At 37.4% G+C, this 22,611-nt stretch overlaps 1 protein-coding gene across 2 annotated transcripts in view; it reads left to right on the forward strand.

Annotated features, from left to right (window-relative positions):
- The window catches only part of LOC126198641 (E3 ubiquitin-protein ligase TRIM33-like), a 161,003-nt gene extending 138,786 nt beyond the window's left edge, over nt 1–22,217 (forward strand). Inside the window, exon 15 of one of the 2 annotated variants that reach the window (XM_049935104.1) lies at nt 19,813–22,217. In XM_049935104.1, coding sequence (XP_049791061.1) covers nt 19,813–19,974 — 162 coding nt within the window. In that variant the 3' untranslated portion in view covers nt 19,975–22,217. The remainder of the gene's footprint in view (nt 1–19,812) is intronic. The other variant, XM_049935105.1, reaches the window with a different exon arrangement.
- Nucleotides 22,218–22,611: the final 394 nt, after the last annotated feature.

The raw sequence follows: 22,611 nt of genomic DNA on the forward strand, positions 1-22,611 counted from the left end.
CAGCTGTTCCTGAGTCTGGAATATTTACTTCACCTTCTTTGGTGAAGGAATTTCGGAAGGCTGTGTTTAGCAACTCTGCCTTATCAGCACTGTCATTTATAGTATTTCTATTACTAACATGTAACTAGCATAGGTTACATACCACCAGATTCTCTCTGGATTTTCTGCCAGGTTTCAAGACAAAATATCATGTGGAAACTGTTACAAGCATCTCGCATTTAAGTCCGTGTTAAATTTTGAGCTTCTGTAAAAGGTCAGCAATTGTGGGGATTTTGCATTCATTTAAATTTGGCATGTTTTTTTCATTGGTTCTTAAACAGTGTTCTGACCAATTTTGTGTACAAAGGAGCTTCAGTTCCATCATTTTTTAATTTATTTGGTATAAATCTCTCAGTTGCTGTCAATACTATTTCTTTGATTCCAAGCCATATCTGATCTACAATTACATTGTTAGTTTTTTTAAGGAGTTGAAATTATATCTCAGGAAGGCGTCAGGCAAGTTATTATCTGCTTTTTTAAGTGGGTATATTTTTTATTTATTTTTGGAGGCTTTGGGAGTTCCAGTATTCAGTCCTGCTATGACAACTGTTTTTTCATTAATCCCTGTATCCATTTTGGTGCTTGTTATTAGCTCAGAATTATGTATTGCTAAGAGGTTAGGTGTGTTTTCACAACCATTTACTATTAGAGTGGTCTCATGAACTAAATGCTCGGAATAATTTAGAGTATGCGTTTAGCACAATTTCAGATGATGTTTTATGCGTACTCCAGATTTAAACATGAGTTTTTACCAACATATCGAGAATAAATTGAATTCATCACCAACTATAACTGTATCAGTCAGGTACGTGTCTGAAATTAGACTCAAGTTCTCTTTGAACCTTTCAGCAATTGTATCATGTGTGTTGGGTGGTTGGTAAAAGGATTCAATTATTATTTTACTCTGGTGGCCAAGAATAACCTTTACTCATACTAACTCACAAGAACCATCTATTTCCCATAGTGCTTAGAGCCATTTGAACCATCTATTTCAATTTTGCTGCAAGGTAAACTACTTCTAACAGCAACAAACATGCCACTGCCAACTGTGTTTAGCCTATCCTTTCTGAACACTGATCGGTTCTTTGTAAAAATTTTGGCTGAAAATATCTCCGGCTTTATCCAGCTTTCAGTGCCTGTAACGATTTGGTCGTCAGTGCTTCCTATTAGCGCTGCGAGCTCTGGTACTTTCCCAACACAGCTACGACAATGTGCAACTGTTATACCAATGTTTCCTACAATCTGCGTTATTTTGAGTGTTCAACCTGCACCTTTTGAGACTGAAGCCCTTTTTTGTGTCTCCCTGAGACCCTTTAACATAAAAACCGCCCAGTCCATGCCACACTGCCCCTGCTACCCGTGTAGCCACCCCCTGCAAGTAATAGACTCCTGACTATTTGGTGGAACCCAAAACCCCATCACCCTATGGTGTAAGTCAAGGAATCTGCAGTCTACACAGTTGCAGAACGGTCTGAGCCTCTGATTCAAACCCTCCACTTGGCTCTGTACCGGAGGTCTGCAATCGGTCCTGTCGACTATGCTGCAAATGGGGAGCTCTGCTTTCATGTCACAAGCAAGACTGGCAGTATTTACCATGTCTGATAGCCGCTCAAAACCAGAGAGAATCTCTTCCGATCCAAAGCAACACACATCATTAGTACCGATGTGAGGCTCCACCTGCAGTTGGCTGCACCCTGTGCTCCTCATGGCCTCTGGAAAGACCCATTCCACATCTGATATAACTTCACCCAGTATGCCTAAAGAGTGCACATTGGCTTGCTTTCCCTTCTTGGCAACCATGTCCCTAAGGGGTCCATAGTGTGCCAGACATTGGAGCTCCCAACTACCAATAATCCCAACCTCTATGAGGTCTCTTCAGTGAGTATGCTGTCTCAAAAATCTTCTTAGTCTGGATGGTTTTGAGCCATCGGAACGTAGGCTGTAGCTAATCAGAAAGAAAATGAAACAGCCATGTAAAAAACCATAAATCACTAGAGGGATTAAAGTACCTTGTGAAAGGGAAATGTATCTTTTGGCAAGAACAAGTAGAGATCCTGCAATAGTTGCACACTAGAAAAACTACTCAAACTTACTAAGAAGGTTATTAAACAATCAAGGAACATGCATATAATGTCAGAAATCCGTAATTCCGACAGCAGAATTAAGACTACGTGGAATGTAGTGAAACGAGAGACAGGACAACTAGCCACAGAACAGGATAACTGAATGGAAGGACTATAAATGATGAGTCACAGGTGGCAACTGTATTTAATAATCATTTCTTATATACAGTAGAAAGCCTAGAGACAAACAGTTCAAGAGAAAAATCACAGCAGTATGTTGAAAAATAACATGCATAATCATATGAATGTCTTGCCAGATTCTCCTTCAGAAATTACAAAAAATATGCATTCTCTCAAAATGAAAGCTCATTTAGTTTTCTTTCCAATAGAGTACTGAAGATTTGTTCCCATATAATAAGCCGGGTCTTTATGGAATGCATCACTAACTCAAGACATTTTTCCAGAGAGACTGAAGTATGTAGTTGTTAAACCCCTTTTTCAGAGAGGTGATAAGAAAAATGTCAAAAACCATCAACCTGTTTTACTGCTGACATCATTTGCCAAACGTTTTGAGAATGTGATGTAGTCTAGAACAGCACCTCATTTTAGCAACAATAATATCCTCAGCAATTTCAGAATGGTTGCTCTACTGAAAATGCTACTTACTTGTTCACCCACCAGATTTTATAAACATTAAATAATAAAATAGTGCCACTTGGTATTTTCTGTGACCTATCTAAGGCATTTGACTATGTGAATCACAGTATTCATGTAGATAAATTGAAGTTTTGTGAGATTGATGAACTGTCTAACCAGTGGATAATGTCATATGTAACCAGAATGATGCAGAAAGTTGACTTAGTAATTCAGCCAATATAGTCCAGGGATATAATTCCAAGTCAGGAGAAATCTTGCATGGGGTTCCTGAAGGCTCGATCTTAGGTCCACTGTTGTTCCTGATATATGTAAACAATCTTCCGTCTAATACACAACAAACAGAATTGGTCCTTTTTGCAGATGACACTAGTATTGGAATCAGTCCAAGCATACATACAGGAACAGAAGAAGTCACAAACAAATTTCTTAAAAGTATCATTGACTGGTCTTCTGAGAATGGTTTCTCCCTCAGTTTTAAGAAGACTCCACATATGCAGTTCTGCGTATCTAGCAGTAGTATGCCAGTGAGAAGTGCAATATGTGCTAAGGAAATAATAAGTAGGGTGGAGACTTCAAAATTATTAGGTGGCCCTATCAGTGAGAATTTAAAATGAGAAAAGCAAATTTTGGAACTCCTAAAACAACTTAGCTCAACCCCATTTGCACTTACAATGATTGCAAATGTTGGTGAGAGACAAATCAGTATTTTGACATAATTTGCATATTTTCATTCAATAATGTCATATGGAATAATTTTCTGGGGCAACTCATCTTTAAGAAAATAAGTCTCTGTTGCTCAAAAACATGCTGCAAGAATAATATATGGAGCTCACCCACAATCATCTTGTAGACATCCGTTTAAGAAGCTGGGGATTCTGACTACTGTTTCACAATGTACTTATTCCCTCATGATGTTTGTTATAAAGTTCAAAAGGAACAATGGTGTGTATAATTACACTACCGTAAGGAAAAATGGCATTCATTACTCCACTTTGAGGTTGTTTTTATTGTAGAAAAGGATGCACAGTGCTGCAACCCAATGATATAAATAGTCTGACAGACTGCAAAGTAAAATTTGAAAACAAACTAAGAAAGTTTCTCCGTGGCATCTCCCCCTATTCCGTAGAAGACTTTCTCTTATCATGATGTGTAAAAGGTAGTACGTAGGGGAAAAAGGAATGACCTTAGAAATGTAGAATGTAACCACATGAAAAAAATTAATTTGCACTGTGAGTGTATAATGACTCATTGCACAACATTTTGTTTTATTGTGCAAAATAATTTATGGAATGTGAATCTAACTCAAAGGGCTTTTTTTAAACACCTAATACACCTCTATCCGTGCACCATTAGTAGCACGTAGATATATAATCTGTATTTCTAATGAAGTTGGAGTTTGTATGCCCATATGTGCAAATTTTTAAGCACGACATAATGTACTCTAGAATGAGGTAATCGTACTGCCTACTTGATTGTCAGATTGACAGATGGTCAGATTGACAATCTGCTGGAAGAACATACAGATTAATTCAACAGAAGCCTCTGGCACTGCATGATTGGCATGATGGCCGAATATCAAAAGCAAACTCCCAATTTCCCAGAGCTGCTTGCGCCATTTCGTGATCGTTATGTAAGTGGGAACTTCGTCACTTGATCTCCGTCCATACTTGTGCAAAAAACGACATTGTATCAGTGTCACAGACTTTAGCTCCATGACAGAAAGCACACGGAACATCATCTGCTGTGGATTACACATAGCTACTGATGCTCATTTACGTGAACAAAGCAGTTATGCACGTTTGTGTATGGCACCAACTGCCACAAGCAACATTTTGAGTTACCGTACTTGTAAAAGCAACCTGCCAATAAATAGCTCGATTATGTATCAAGGTAGTACATTTTATATTATTATCCATTTTACCCAGACACCCTGTTTTTCTTTATTTATGACATTGTTTAGTGTACCACCATCAAAGATCTAAACTTAGAACTTGTAAAACAATATTCACTGTTTGTTTCAATGAAACCCAGAGACTCAATTTAATATGTAGATTTGGTAAAATTTGTGGATTTTATTGAAACTGACACTGAATATTCTTTTAGAAATTCTAAGTTTTTATCCGATGATGGCAGTAGCCAAAATGATATTATGGGTAACAAAATGTATTCAACAATATACATGGCTTTTCAAAAATCCACAATGATTGCAGACTCGTTCAGGAAATTTATTTCCTTTATTAATAAGTGACAAATGAAAAGACTATTTTACTCAATTTGTTGATAAACTGAAAATTCCATTTGTTACATTACAACAATTAACCGACTTGGTCTAATTTCCTCACACAGGCAACTGCTTGCAGCTTGCTGAACATTGTATCTCCTGCCCTCACAGCTGATTGGCTTTGCCTCACCCACCTCACCATTGGAGCACCAATTTAAATGCCATCATTTCACTATGTATGAAACATAAAGAGTGCTCAACTTCTTATCAATATATGTTTGTCAATGCAACATATTGGGTTTCATGGTACTTTCATCCCAGTTACTGGTCACCTGGAGTGCACCCAGGATCTATACTTAGGGAGTAGGGTTTGAAAACCAGTTTCATGTAAGTGGGAGGGCTGGAGGAAATGTGCACAGATCCTTACAAAATAAAACTCATAATTATTGAGAAACTCAGTTTCTTTATCATGAAATATACCAGTGTTACCACTTTACACAGATATCTAGTATTTACCATGTTCTTAACTTAGAGAATGTAGTTTTTATGAGACTTTTATACAGGCAAATATTTACTGCATTAACCTTTTTACGAGCTTATTGCCATTGGCCAGCAACATGAGAAAAAACATTTGATATTGAAGGTACAACACTGCTGGAAGCTTTTAGATCATGGAGCCATCTGGTGTTTTCGGTCTCAAAGAAAATAGCGAACAGCAAAATAGTTTCCAGATTTCATTGCAGATGGCTATAGATACACATCCTAAATGTAAATATTAATCAAATATCCAACTGTTGTCCAGTTGTTACTAAACTGACACATTTTTTGCGTTGCAGAGCAGTATGCAAGTACTGTATTGTGTTTGTGCTGGGTATGCCCATGTTGGTCACTCAAGCATTTGATGTGATAGCATGATGGAGGACTGAACCAAAGTGCTGAATCAGTGGAATAGATGTAGAACTACTGAAAGATGGTCGAGTTTCCTAAAGATGCAGGAAAAGCCTCCAAAATAATTCGCAAAAACAAAACGTACTTATGTTTCACTTATGGATATAAAACAGCACTTCAAAAATAACACCAGGAATTTTTACAAGATGTTCAAGGATAACTTATTTCATTAACAGTGACCACACTGGGTATCTGATGAGCAAGTGGAACATCAGAGACAAATAGTAAAGGAAACAACAGGATATTGGCTATTTCCGTGACCTACTCATGTGTGATCTATCAAAAGAAAGATATCATTCAAAAAAACCAATGCTAAATATGGATTCAGAACACCCAACACCAAAGGCAACAGTAGCTACCATCAGATATATCCACTTCAGAGGACGACTGGCTTCTTACAAAATCAAAATCTATTTTTGTTAATGTGGTGCACAATAATTTTGGTGAATACTTTGTAAATGGTAGGAGGAGGCAGATATGTCTGTAGAGTTTTGTGCCTAGCCTGTCTCCTTTCTTGTGAAGCAGAATAATTACAAAATTGTTCTCATTTTGAAAAAGAAGCTTCTTCTGCATATATTCTGTACACAGTTGTGCTATCTTCTTTTGTATACCATTACCTCTGTCTTTAATCATTTCTATTGAATCACTATCATCTCCATGGACCTCCTTCAAGTCTTGAATGGTTGCTAACACAATCTGCAATTATTTATAGAAATTATTGTTTACGTTATTAACTATCTGTGTTTTTGATTCATATCTTCAACTGTGCAAATATGGAAAGTAGTCTTGAAATGGTTATAGAATTTTCTCTCTGTTGTTAGTTACTGTGATGTTTAATAAATAAACTGATGATAAATTGGGTAATCTACTAAGGATGTATTTGTTTCTTCATCTTCATATTCCTTTGTTTTAAGTTGGTTCACTTTTAGTATGTTTCTAAGTGCTGGTGCAATGTAGGATTCTGCTCATTCTACTTCCTTTCTCATCTGCGAATGCAGTGATATTCAGAAATGAGAGCACTTTTGGTATTCTTAGAGGGATGTGTGTTGGGTTTTTTCCCACCAGCTCCCATCTTTCTTAATTTGAAGTAAATGAAAGTGTCTGATACAATTAGGTCCATATAGAAAATACTGAGGAATGGATATATTCAATTAAACAAGGAAGTCAAGAACTGGATATATTACATCTACTTTTATTGTGTGAAACAAACAATGGAAAATCCAAGGTGGAATGTAACAATATATGAAAGGGATAGTCGCTATTCACCATATAATGGAGATGCTGACTCGCAGATAGGCACAACAGAAAGACTGTCACAAAATAAGCTTTCGCTCAACAAGGCCTTTGTCAAAAATAGACGATAGAGACAGACACACACACACACACACACACACACACACAAATGCAACTCTCACACACGACCCACAGTCTCTGGCAGTAGAAGCCACACTAAGAGCAGCAGCAGCAGCAGTGGATGATGGGAGAGGCAACTGGGTGAGGGCAAGGAGGAAGTTGTGGTGGGGAGGGGGGGATAGCAGGATAGGGGTGGGGGACAGTGATGTGCTGCTGGGGAGTGTGCAGGTATAAGGTGGAGAGAGGGTAGGGCAGCTAGGTGCAGTCGGGAGGCTAGACAGAGGGCGAGGAAGAGGTGCAGGAGGGCAGGGATAGCGAAAAAGGAGAGAGGTAAAGAGAAAGAGACTGGGTGCGTTGGTGGAATAGAGGACACTGTAAGTGCTGGAATGTGACCAGGGAAGGGGCAAGATGGGTGAGGACAATGAGTAACACCGGTCGAGACCAGGTGGGTTACAGAAACAAAGGATATATTGCAGGGAGAGTTCCCACCTGCGCAATTCAGAAAAGCTGGTGTCTGTGGGAAGGGTCTGTGAGGCACAGGCTGTGAAGCGGTCATTGAAACAAAGAATGTCGTGTTGGGTGGCGTGCTCAGTGACAGGGTGGTGTAGCTGTTTGTTGGCCACAGTGTGTGTCATTTTACTTCTCTCCTTTTCTGCTACCCCTCTCCCCTGTCCTCTGACTAACCTCCCAACTGCGCCTAGTTGCCCTCCCTCTCCCCACCTCGTCCCTGTACACTCTCCACCAGCTTATCACCACCACCCACTCCTATCCTGCTATCCCTCCCCCTCCCCACCGTAGCTTCCTCCTTACCCCCACCCAGTTGCCTCTACCATCATGCACTGCTGCTGCTGCTCATAGTGTGGCTTCAGCTGCCAAAGACTGTGGTCGTGTGTTTGTGTCTATTTCCGATGAAGGCCTTGTTGCGCGAAAGCTTAGTTTCTGCCAGTCTTTTTATAGTGCCTATCTGCGACTCAAAAACTCTGCTATATGGTGAGTAGCAATTATTCTTTTCATAATATTGTATGAAACTGACACTTTAACCAACAGAAATCTTGGAGAGTGGTGAAGAAAAAGAGCAACAGGCAATAACTTTTAATTTTTTGTATGCAACCTGTTTTAAGTTCAGTCATTTACTCACACATTGAGTTTGGTATATACACCGTGTCATGAAGAATCTTCAAGGAATGTCGGAGTTCCACACAGAGTTTACTATTGTGATTACTGTTATTATTATTATTATATTATTATTATTATTATTATTATTATTATTATTATGCTATATTCCCCCATTTATGGTAGTGGATGTGCCAAAGGCTGAGCCAATTGTTATAGACTAGTGGTTTTTCCAGATCACATTATTTGCTCCTTGGAGAGTGGGGGGGTGGGGGGGGGTGGTAGGGTAAGTTCTCCAGGAATCCCTACTATCATACTGTTTTGTTTTGTTTACAAAGAGAATCTACTTCAGGAACTACATCTGTACACTGTGTTAAGAATTCTCTCTCATTCACTGTCATTTATTCTTTGTGCATGAGGAGCTTTAAATGAGCTTGGAAAATCAAGAGAAAGACCACTGGTAGAACATTATTGCTGATTATCTACTAGTTCTTGTTTAATATTGTCATGATGAAAGAAAAAGGCCCTTTTGCCACGAATTTCATTTCTTCTTACACTGTTAACAGGAGTTTTCAACTTTTGGATTTAGATAATCAAATATTTTATTCTGACATGTAAGATAAAATCTCGATTTTCTTCTGAATTTGTTAAAAAAATTACAGGTTCTTTGTATAAAAAATCATTTCTGTGTCTTATATTGTAATTGTGTTAATAACATTTGATCTGAAACTGATGTTAATCATCAGCTATAAATATCATTTAGAAGAAAATGTATGGGAAAGTGTGTGTAGGAATTCAAAGTTCATGGAAAAGAACTTTGCAACATAAATGATTATCTTCTTTGCTCAGTATTCTTGTTGCTCGCACTTGCTAAATAAGTACTTTATTTACATTAGCTGCATTATGCCAGGAGTTATTCTATCAGACAGTGGAGAGAGTAATTATGGTGCATAATAAGATGGCCTTCTAAGCCCAAAATCAGTTCAAAAACAAATTAATCCTGTTGAACATCCACAGTTTGTCTCTTTCATTGATAACTATGTAATTTTTCTTCTGCACAGAGAGAGAAAAATCATTAACATGATAGCACCATTGTCTTCAGATCAGCATAGTGTGATTCACTTCTAAATTGAAAAAAGTCAACTAAACATATTTCTAAATAAATTATATAAATTTTCATTACCATTAATGCCTATATATTATTTTCACTGAGAATTTTTTTAGACCAAAGATAGAAGATTGGTCTTTAAAGTGACACCAAACTAAATTATCAACAACTGCTTTGAAAATTTCAATTTTCGTCTGACTGATGTCTTAATTTTGCAGTTAAGGACAATAGATGTGCATGAAACAATTACTAGAGATTCAATTTTAGAGTTACACAGAATGTCAGCTTTATAGTTTTTCCAAGTAGAGCGCAATTTGTTTTCATAATACAGTACACAAAACTGAAATTTGTGGACTAGATACCTAATGAGACAAAAATGCAGTCATGCAACCAGATTACAGATGGTTACTATTCACTGCATTTGTGTCATAGAATATTACTGTGTAACAGTCATGTCAAGAGTCTCTTACTTTCATAAAAGTACTTTTTGATGTTACCACTTCTGTTTAATTTTGCAGTACACACCTGTAAAATAATGATCAGTTCTAGTTGCATGGAATTGCTCTAATTTTTCTGCAATTTCTTATTAATCAACAGTCATTTGAGAATTTTTGTAAGTCTGTGTCATGCATACGTGTGTACACTCAAATATTTTTATTGTTTCGTTTCATGTGTATCTCAATGCGGTTTCATCAAAGGTAAGCAGCTGACATTCATATTGCTATATTGCTGCTCTAGCTTGGAAAAAGGTCTTGTTTAATTGCCATGAAAAAACTATCAACTGCAATGTGGTGGTAGATATTGCAGTCATAGCTGTTTAAAGACCACTTACCTTTGGCTGCTTATGTGCAATCTTTGTTGGTGTCGATAACCAATTTCACCTAAATTGCATTAGTTTTCAATATGTAACAGGAATGGCTGCAAGAAGACTATGGCTTTTACAAAAGGGGCTCATATTATGCTACTGTATTGGTTAAAAGGAACAATGCTTCTGCTTTAAAAAAATGGTAACTAACAAGGGTTTTGGCTGAGAGTGTTTCATACCACCAAATTCTTCATTATACTCAACACTGAAGTCTTGTATTAGCTGGGAAATAATTTTGAAAATACCTGTAGAACTCAGACACAAAGTTACATGAGTAATAAATAGGGGAAAAAAGTGGGATTGAGGGGGGGGGGGGGGGGGGGCAGGTTCGGGGCATGCAAGAGGACAGATTTAGCTTTTCACTACTTGGGCAGAATTTGTGGAATAGGTAGTTATTATTATAGAGAATCCAGTTGATAAAATTACAGCAATGTAAACTTACACTGATTCATGAAGTAACAAAATACTTATAGATAATGTATTGGACCATGTTATTTTCATAGTTGACCACATTTTTCTGGCATTTTAAGGTGTATGGACTTCACCCTTTAGACCTCTCTGTCATGTCATTGTTTGGGAGAAAGGGGGGGGGGGGACATTTTGCCCACTATGGTGTGATGCATTATAATGTTGGAATGTATTGTTTGTAGAGAATTAGAATTACAAAAAGGGATACAGACAGTCCCCAAGTGGCTTTTTAGGGACACCACCAACTTGATTTGAGTAAGTATATTTGTTGGTAAGATTTGTCCCATAAGAAAATGCCCTGTATGTGTATGGATCCTCACTAGTCAACTCAGTACCTCCTTTTTGTACCCTATGTGAGACTAGCCATCTTCTGATATTATAACACATCTGACAAAGGCACATTTTATGAACCTCAAGAGCCAATAAGTGGTTTCATGGGACTAAGGAATCCAATGAATCATGTTCTGAAGAATACATGCCATACATTCTGCATTCAGTTCTGAGGCCCCATTGAAGTTTCATGCACAAAACAGGATTGTTTCTAATGCTGCTCACTGAGAGGGTTCAACAGTAATCATTAACTTGGCAGTAGCTATAATCTCAAAAGTTACAATGCATTCTTCATGGTGAACATAATCTATTTAGTGCTTCATACTTTCAGGACAACTATTGTTTGATTCATTTCAAAACTCTAATTGTTAGTGAAGTACCGGTAATAAAATCTAAGTTAACTATTGCTCTGTACAAAAATGTAGACTTAAGAATCAGCATATGGTTTATTCATTTTCCATGTACACGTTTGTTTTATTATGCAAGAGGGAGTCTGTCAGAAAGTTTTGTTCCAGTGCAGAGTCTGGCGCATGTTGGAAGACATATTTGGTTAAAAATTGATTTTTTCTTTAAATGCAGCTCAGTTTTGACTTGAATGAAATTATGAAGTTATGAGTTTCATATTCAGGGTCATATTTACCGACAGTTATACAGCATGTACACATTGATTAGCTGTTTTTTTTTTATGTGTAGTGCTGTGTGATAGGACTATCTGTTAACAGAGTCAGTCATCTTATTAAACTTCATGGAAATAATGTTTTGTATTTTCATGGAAACAAATGTCTTCTGTTATTCAATAATGGAAAGTGCAGAGTGGACTATGACAATATTATGAAAAGGATGTTTGCTACTCACCATACAGTGCAGATAGGCCCAACAAAAAGACTGGCAGAGGCCTCAGGAGCCAGAGACTGTGGTTGTGTGTGTATGTGTGTGTGTGTGGGGGGGGGGGGGGGGTTCCAATGAAGGCCTTGTTGGCCAAAGAAAGCTTACTTTCTGCCAGTCTTTTTGTTGTGCCTATCTGTGACTCAGCATCTCTGCTATTGGTGAGTAGCAACTATCCATTTCATAATATTGTCTTCTGTTATTCAGATAAATTGTTTGCGTAAAGACTATGGGTTCTGGTATTTGGCCTGTATATTCTACAAAAATTCCCCACATAATGAATTGAGTGTTATGGTCACATTCATTGACTGCGACACTGCTTATTATACCTCTATGTTCATGTGACGAGAGGAGAATTTATACGAGAGGCAAAGTGTAGTCAGTAAAGTTTAACATATGAATTCATTGCTTGTATTATCAGTATTGACACTTTCTGTAAAGGAATAACATTAAGACTTCAATCAAGTAATACTACTAATTTTTTGTTTTTTTTTGTTTTATGTATCAGAAGTATTGGTTGAATTCTTGAAAACTGAACAGCTTGAATTTTTTAAATTTTTTATAATTTTAAAAAAATTTAATTTAAATTTTATGACAGTATAGGCATGATAGTAAGTAAGCCACCTAGGCTGCCTACAGTAGATATAAACAAACAACTTAGAGGTACATATTTGCATCCTTAACTCAAGCTGTTCGTTATTATGTTGATGAAGCCATCTCATCATGCTTATTCTGTTGCTTTTGTTTTGCAAACATATACTGAAGGCTTGTGCATGGTGAATGAATTATTCATTTGCATGGTAGAAGTGAAATACAAATGCAAGTGATTCACTGCCTTTTTGTGAATCTTTCAGGCACTGGAAAATTTTATTTAATTTTTGTCGCATTCCCCAATATTAGTTGATTGTGACGGGTGGGGGCATGCCACATACTCATGGGAGGAATTCATACTCCACAGTAAACTGTGATTGACCTGTGAACAAGCATACTGCCCCACTTTTCATAGGCTCACTCATTACAACACCAACTTTGGTTCCTTCTTGTGAAGGCACAGGTAACTGAGCTTACAGAGGGATGTGTGAGTGAGAGGCTGCCAAAAGGTCAGGCCAGAGCAAGAATTTTGTTAGATGCCTTCGGGCAGTTGAAGCAAGAAAATAGCACAGACATTATTTTGTAGCACATAGTTGACTGTGTGAAGGCTGTCATTGAGTGTTTCCTCACTCCTAGATTTTTTCCCACATCCACAAAATAGCAGTGTATGTGGCAATCGACTCAAGGTCTGCTTAACTATGATATGGCCAATCTGTAGTCTCCCAGTGATCCAACTATATGTAATGTCATCTAGATAAGTTTAATGTGCCAACCTGATTGCTTACCAAATTGTATACACCAAATTCTTACAGCATACAGTCAAAACAACTGTATCTAAGATCTGTGCAGGTGCACTAATTAAACCATGTTCTGCCAATCTACTCTTCACACGTTCATCACGATGCACTGTTTTCTATCTTTATTTATTTTTGTCATCTGGATTCCATGACCTGTAGATGCGAATGTTTTGCAAATCCATTGTGTCTCAACTTCTGACTGGAAAAAGAATGAGAAGGTAAATATGTACCTTTTATCAGGCATTTCCACTCTACCACCTAATGTTCTAGCATTTCTATTTGTTTTAGATATTTCCTAAATTTCGCCATCTCTGCCTTGTTTTTGACTTAAGCAACACGCAAATGTAAATAATGTCCCTAATCATCATTTTCTACCTCTTATGTGAAGTAAAGTACCACCATATAGTTCTGTTTTGTGTTCTATTCTTCTGAAGTGGCTACACCAACGTGTTTTACTTCATTAGTTAACGTTGACCAGTAACAGTATATTGATGTTCACAGCTCTGCAAGGTATTTCTTGTATCATCATTTGTATGAATCTCACACTTGCCATCTAATTTTTTTCTCTATTTAAGGTCTGGGTTACACAACCATCTGTGACACAGTACTTAGATTATTTTTTACTGTTTATTTCTAAGGTGTAAATTTCTCAACTGTAAATATCCTGGAATACTATCTGAATAACCAGCTATGCTCATTACCATCACATCATATTTGATGAGTATGAATCAGTAGTCAGTAACTACTTCAGTTCAGGAATTAACATTAATGTAATTGCTTCTGTGAAAAACTTCAGGAAGAGTTTCTCTTGAAATAGCATCCCTTTCTTCACCATATCATAATTTTTAACTGTCCGTGTATTCACTTTTTTGTTGATACTCCCTACACTGTTCTGCAGTGCCAACCTCTTTGCCTGATTACAGCATCAGACTGTCTGACATTTTGGGAGGTGTGTGTGGACTCTTGTTATATTCATCATAATTTTCCATTTCTACCTCCACAATTAAAAGGTGAAATCACATTTGACTTGCCATGGCAGAGCAAGCAGTGAAACTACCGGATGCTACCTTATTGGACAGTATGAATGTATTTTAGATTTTGTGCATGTGCTTAATGTAACACTTCACTGATTTCCACTAACCTACTCTGCCCAAAAAAAAAGTCTTACATTTCAACAGAACTTGTTTTGTTGCACTAACAGGTGGTTAAGCTATTTATCTGTTGTCTGTTAATGGTACAAGTGTAGGAAGTAGGAGAGTGCTTTCAATGCAACAGCATATCAATGCATTCTTTGAAAGCTTGTGCATTGTTCTTGAATAATGGGAAATGCATGTATGTATTAGTGTTTTAGATGTCCCTACTGAAATCAGGTGTGAATAGGTTTTTCTTTTTTTAATGTGTACTGTGATTACGTGTGTGTGTGTGTGTGTGTGTGTGTGTGTGTGTGTGTGTGTGTGTGTGTGTGTGTTTGTATTTGTGTGTTTGTGCGCGTGTGTGCATGAGTGAGTGAGGGGGGGGGGGTGCATAAGTATATGTCTGTGTGTTTTGGTGGCAGCAAAAACAAAGCAAGAGAAGTGTAACAGAGAACAGTTATTTCTAAAACAAAAGAAATTATTGCCAGTCACAATGGTATGACTTCAATAAGTTAGAAAAATAATGCATGTTACAGGATATCTAGAACAGTGAATAGGTTTGTGTTTCTTTTTAAGAATCCATTCTTACGCTCCTGTTCTCTATTAAAAATGTAATTACAGGGCTTTATTAGAGTACTTAAAGTGAGATGCTGTCTTTGTCCTTGCATTCTACCCGTTTTTTTTCTTTTTTATCAACTGCCAAAGTAGGATCAGGCTTGTCAGTTTCATTTTGCACAAAGTGTTGAGGCTTACATTATCAGTGTTTGGCTGATGTCCTGTAACCCTAGCAGTGTATAGTATACTGCTTTATAATACATAAGTTCTTACTATATTGAAGTGTTGGAGTCAGGAAAAACTTGTAGTGAATGTATAACAAAATGTCAGTTCTTTATTTACATGCAACTGTTATGTTGTGTGGGTTCTATGCAATTCAAAATTTGTTTTGTTGTGTCACGCATTTAAAACCAGTCACCATGTCGAAAGATCAATTCAAATGTTATGTTATGTGGGTTTGCTTATCCGTATCAGTTCTGTGTAATTTACAGACTGTTTAGTGGTATGTGGGAGTAGTACGTGGCTGGTATCTCTCTTGTATTGAAACAAAGACCTGACCATAATAAATTTGTCTGTAAGCATGATTTCCCTCTAAAGAAAATCAATGAAGTCTCTCTCTCTCTCTCTCTCTCTCTCTCTCTCTCTCTCTCTCCCTCCCCCTCCCTCCCTCCCCCTCCCTCCCTCCCTCCCCCTCCCTCCCTCCGACTCCCCCTGTGTGCATGTGAGGAGGAGGGACAGCGGCGATGTATGCATCCATGTCTTTGTATATGTTGTTAAATTTTTATTAGTTGTTAGGCTATGGATTGTTAATGAAGGAACAAAAAATATTTGAGCAGGTGACTGATTTGGTTTGGTTTGTTTTGATTTGATTTAACCAGGTAGATAAAACAACGGTGGTCCTAGCACCCTGTTGCCTGCACTGAGACTGAGTTTATTATGTAGTATCTCTCTGCCATTCTAGAAAAGACAACCAGCACACTTAAAAAGTTTTAGGAGTATTTTTAAACATCTTTGCTTGCCACAGTTTCTTCATGAATAATGGCTCAAATATTTTGTGTCTTTTGGCTTCCAGTGCATCACATTGAAAGATTAAATGTAATGTGTTTCGTCCCCCATAACATATAGACTGCACTTAGAGTTCCTTTCTCTATAGCCATCATGTGCAGGTGTTTCCTGAAGTTTCCAGGCCAGTTATTAGACCTAATGAGAGTTTAATCTGCCTCCTGTTCAAGCCCAGAATTACAGAACTTCTTTTAAAACATGATTTTGGCATTTTGCTTATCATGGTTGTTTTTGGGTTTTAGTCCACTGTTCTACATGTACCTCCTGATCTGGCCATTTAATTTAGATTTTACCTTTGCCTTAATGATGGTTGATGTAAGTTCCGGTCCAACTGACTGAGTCATAGTGCATGCCCTGGCCAGCGTAACAGCTTGTTCATAACCACTAATTCCGAGTGACTAGGAACCCACAGCAAGTTTACCCTGTTGCTGTACCCTAGCCTCACAAAGATTTCATAATGTTCTGCAGTGATACTTGATCTTGTTCCAGGGGCTGACACAGATTTCACAGCTACTTGACTGTCTGAATGAATGTAGATGTTACAATCCTTGTAATGCCTATGTAGATTTTCCTCTGTGCATACTCTGATTGTGAATACCACAGCAGCCTCCTTAGTGAGACTGTACTCTTCATTTGAGGCTGCACACTGTGTACGCCACCTCCAGCACCTTCACCCATTTTTGACCCGTCAGTAAACCAGACTACATCAGCTGAACAGTATTGTGGTTCACCCTTCCATGCTCCCTGCTCCCTATGGTTACATAGAAAGGTTTATTGTACAGTCAGCTGGCATTTCCCAGACCACTGCTATGTTTACCACTTTCATTATATTAGTGTGGGATTCTGGAAATCCTAAAGATCCCTACTGCAGCTTTCATTGTAACCCAGTGATGTAATTGGAGAAGGGGGGACAGCATGTCGAGTGTGGTATCCAACTCCGCAGTGGGAGTGTGGCTAATTCCACTCATTATTACTGGGTAGGCCAATCTCTACATCTTCCTGAGCTCCTTAGCAGCCAGCTTTTTTGCTATTGTATTCCACCACATTGTAGTCCCATAAGTTTTCTTTTTGTGATGGTGCTTGTAAGTTTCACATTCAGGGCTACTCCTAAGTACTTCACTGACTCCCTCTACTGATGGAATTTCGTCGAAGAGCTGAAGATTCCAGTACTTGTTCTGGATAAGCTATCTCAAGAATGATACTAACCCTTGAATCCTGTTTCCTACACCAATTTTACACAATACTCGGAGCACAGTGTGCCAATATTCTAACAGTTCTTGCAATCTTACCAAATATTACTATGACTAAATCATCTGCATATCCTTGGCAAAAATAGTCCAGCATTTAGCTTCTTAATGAGTTCATTCACCACTAAGTTGCCTGGTAGCAGGGACAAGATCCCATCTTGCAAACGCCCTCTAGCGGTATTTATCACTAGTTTGACATCTATCATGGTGGCTTTGACCTTTTGTCTTCTCATCACTGTCTTAATCCACCTATTCTACCTAGATATGTTGGTCTTAATGTCATGCCCTTCTGTGACTTTTCCCATAGGTTCAAAGCTTGTATTGCTGCGAGCCCTCACAGTATTCAGGATTATGCAGAGTGTCATTCCCTGGAAATGTAGTGCTTTTGCAACAAGTTGATGGAAGTGCTGTTTTGTGTGCTGTTTAGTAAGAGTGTTGGTTTTTATTTAGAGAAACTTCAGTTCACCTTCTTTCTGCAACATGCATGCTAACTAGTTTTTCTTATGTCTTTAGGTGAAAGGAGAACAAATTGATAAGTCTCATGTCCTTAGCCTTGAATGATCATTCTTCCTTGCTCCATACTGGAAACAACTTTCACTGTTCTCCAAGTATTAAGAATGACAACGGCACCAAAACTGACTCTTAAACAGTCTGCATAGGAGTGTGATTAATCACTCTCCTGCTTGTTGCAACAAAGACCTGGTGACTTGAATAGTTGAAACATTCCCATTGTCCACTGGATTTTGTTGAACTCCATATATTCCTTACCAGATTCTCAGTTCTACTATTGGGTACCTGTTAACCAGTACCTCACAAGGACTGGATCTTGATCTGAATCATCTGGCACAGCGCCTTGTCGGAAGTGAGTCTTTTAGGAATACTTTCTGCCTCTCATGTGCTGACATCTTTACAACTTGAAATGGCACTAGATATGTTTGTAACCTTAATTAGGATTACTGCAGTAGAAAAGATGGTATCAGCTTCCCAAACATTCCATAATTATGGCCCAATGCTTCACCATTTGAGTTGGATTTTTAATTTGCTAGTAGTCTCTGCAGTAAAATGTTCTTGAGGAATTTACAAACATTTAGGTTATAGTGAATATGTGACATTCTAAATTTTCACACCCTTTTGAGATTACGATCTTTCCACGAGAGCTGTAATCTGTGTGTTTCCTCTCATATGTTCACTCTATAGTTGTTGTTGTTGTTGTGGTCTTCAGTCCTGAGACTGGTTTGATGCAGCTCTCCATGCTACTCTATCCTGTGCAAACTTTTTCATCTCCCAGTACCTACTGCAACCTACATCCTTCTGAATCTGCTTAGTGTATTCATCTCTTGGTCTCCCTCTACGATTTTTACCCTCCACGCTGCCCTCCAATACTAAATTGGTGATCCCTTGATGCCTCAGAACATGTCCTACCAACCGATCCCTTCTTCTGGTCAAGTTGTGCCACAAACTTCTCTTCTCCCCAATCCTATTCAATACTTCCTCATTAGTTATGTGATCTACCCATCTAATCTTCAGCATTCTTCTGTAGCACCACATTTCCAAAGCTTCTATTCTCTTCTTGTCCAAACTATTTATCGTCCATGTTTCACTTCCATACATGGCTACACTCCATACAAATACTTTCAGAAATGACTTCCTGACACTTAAATCTATACTCGATGTTAACAAATTTCTCTTCTTCAGAAACACTTTCCTTGCCATTGCCAGTCTACATTTTATATCCTCTCTACTTCGACCATCATCAGTTATTTTGCTCCCCAAATAGCAAAACTCCTTTACTACTTTAAGTGTCTCATTTCCTAATCTAATTCCCTCAGCATCACCCGACTTCATTAGACTACATTCCATTATCCTTGTTTTGCTTTTCTTGATGTTCATCTTATATCCTCCTTTCAAGACACTGTCCATTCCGTTCAACTGCTCTTCCAAGTCCTTTGCTGTCTCTGACAGAATTACAATGTCATCGGCGAACCTCAAAGTTTTTATTTCTTCTCCATGAATTTTAATACCTACCCCGAATTTTTCTTTTGTTTCCTTTACTGCTTGCTCAATATACAGATTGAACAACATCGGGGAGAGGCTACAACCCTGTCTTACTCCCTTCCCAACCACTGCTTCCCTTTCATGTCCCTCGACTCTTATAACTGCCATCTATAGTATTTATTAGAAAACCAAAACTGAAAAACCAGTATGTGACTTGTAAAAGATACTTGTTAACAGTAATGGAATATTCCTCAACTTGAGAGTGTAGCAGTCCATCTGTACAAATGAAAAAAAATGTATATTGGAAAATTGCTATAGTTTACTGTTTGGAACTAATACTTAACAATAATTGTGAAGAGATGCTTTTCTTTGTCTTTTGCAGAAGGAGAGCCAAGTTTACCAAGATGCAAAAACTTTAGAAGAATTTTTTGATAGCCTATTGCAGAAGTGGCTTCCTCAGTATGCATATGATACAACAGCAGGCTCTGATGATGACTGCATATCTCCACCTCAGAAGAGACAACGACGAATAGTATCAGATTGATTGCTCGCTGAGCATGTTATATATAGTTGTCAGCTTGATCACACCTACAGCAGGGCCCTCCAAAAACGTGATTACTAATAATATAAACTGCTGAATGGTTTACTAATAAGATGGAATGCAAGATGGTATAGGAGACTTCCATTGAATCATGCAGTCAGATCTTAGCCATTTTAGTGAATTTGTTGAACACTAAAACTTGGGCATTTCATTTTTGACCAATCTGAATTTGCTCAGTAGTGATATTGATATCAGTGACTACTTTTAAAGTATTGTAGCAATACCATTTTATGTTTTAAAAAAAGCGCTTATGTGTATTTTCTCCCTGATTCTATTCTGATGGTACTGCTGTAATAGCTCCATTGGTCAGTTGTTACGTGTATGTAAAATGTCGTTAATGTGAAACATTTTTTTTGTATGTTAAATTTAATTGGGAGTTGTACACTCGATTGTTCCATAGTTCCCTCACTCCCCGACTTACATGGTGTAGAATATGTTTCAAGAAGCATTATATATTCCCTGTCGCTGTTGACTGACTATGAAGTAATGTACTACCAATGTTAAACAATTTGTCCGTGTTATAGTATAACTTGTATGATAATTGAAATATGTCTTGCCATCTGGAGTTCTCTGTTGGAATATACTTCTGTAATATTTGTAGGAAATAGCACTCCACAAATAAATGAATCTCGTACAATTTTTTTTTTCCAAACCGCTATCACTATGGTGGTTATTTATGTGCATTTGTGTTTGTTGTAATGTATATAATGTAAGGACATTGATGGCTACCATCCCAGCACGTTTTAGCATTGCCCTCCTACCCTGAGCTACTTTAAAGCCAAGTGCTTTGAACATTACAATACAGTAAATCTTTTTTGTTAGTGTCTCATTCAAAATTGTACTATTTGTTCTTCACAGATTGATAACAATTTGTTTTTAAAACATATTGTGATACTTTTAAGTGAAGTATGTTTTGTTGTTGCCTATTTCGTTTATAAATTAGGCTTTCATAGGAGTAGTAGTGTCCTTTGTTAATCCCTAAAGCAATAAGTATAAATAACATGAAACTGAAAATATACAAGAGATTACATAATCTGTCAGTAAGCGTAGATTCAGTGGATTTGTATGAAGTAGATTCAGTAATGACAAAGGTAACATATAAACTGTTTGTGTGCAAGGTATTCAGCACAAAAAACATGGCATCGTAATTGCATTATATAGTGGCTTTTAGAAAAATTGTATCAAGAGTAGAGTAATGGCTCATTTTTCATGAAGTGTATCACTTTTTGGAGAGTTGCTGTAATGGCAAGAATTATGTTACAGCAGCTATTTTATTATATTTTCAAAGATAACAGTATACAAAATCATATGTTAAAGAGATTAGTTTGTTTAACTGTAGCATTGTATATAGATAAATTGTTTTGCTGTCATGCTACTGTTACAGAATTGTGTGATATTAATTTTGGAAATGGTCCACATATGTTTGTCATTTCACAGTGAACAATTTTTGTATAGATGACATATATACAGTACTGTATGCCAGTTTTAAAGCATATAGGTTTCTGAGTTACGTATTTGTAACGTAATCAGTGTTGCAGTTTATACGGTAGTTCTAGAAGTATCTTAAAAATAGCAACACTTTCAGTAGCATGTTATATAGTATCCTTGTGGCTTTAGACGATAACATAATTTATTCATTTTGTTAGCTCACTTGTATATCATTATTTATAATGGGAAAGAGGTTCTTACTGTTCTCCCTGTGAATCCCAGTCTAGATCAGAATGAAATATACTTTTAATCTTTGATTTCTTGTATAAAGGAAAATAACATTTATCGTGTTATTCAGATGAGATAAGAAACAGTTGTTTCTTGTTATGGGTTGCACACAATGTTTAGTTTTGTGCATTTTGCATCAGTAAGAAAGTGTTAGACAAAGAACACCCATTATCGTACAGCACTCCCAGTTTCCACTACAGGATCTTCAGTATGAAGATGTTATACATCATCATGTCTGCTACATGTACACAGGATTAAATTGTATGGAAACTGTAGTACTTATATAAATGTGAATATAGAATTCTTAGTCAGTTGTCACTGCCAGTTAACTTATACGATCACATCGAGTGATCCATTAAGTCGTGAAACAAAGAAATTGTAGTATGTTACTTTCATAGAGGAAAGTTTATTTCTCTGAGATGTTTGATTTATAATTGCTGTCCTGACCAGTAAAATATGTCATATGTTTCTTACCAGTCTCTTTTTTTTATTATTCACTTACTGTTGTAATAGTCCAGAGCTGTCCCATTTCCAGACTTTCGCAGACCCCACCTCTGCAACCTGATCCAGCCCCTACCTTTGTGAAGACATACACAGCCAACGGAAGAGCCACTTTTTGATTATAACATATCCATCAACACCTTTACAAATTCCTTTCAGCTTCCTGCATTGACAGAATGGCAACTGCCCCAGGATTACCAGTAATACTAAATGGCTGTAGACACTGTAATAACAACAGAAAATTTTGTTTTGCAGATTACATCGGTTGATGGCTGCTTGGTTGGTAACTCTCTGGATTCTAGTAGGCAATCATTCATGTAACATATACTCAGCTCTTGTGAGTCTTTTAATTCTTTCCTCTAA

The sequence above is a fragment of the Schistocerca nitens genome, chromosome 8, assembly GCF_023898315.1.
Source record: "Schistocerca nitens isolate TAMUIC-IGC-003100 chromosome 8, iqSchNite1.1, whole genome shotgun sequence".
Taxonomy (NCBI): domain Eukaryota; kingdom Metazoa; phylum Arthropoda; class Insecta; order Orthoptera; family Acrididae; genus Schistocerca; species Schistocerca nitens.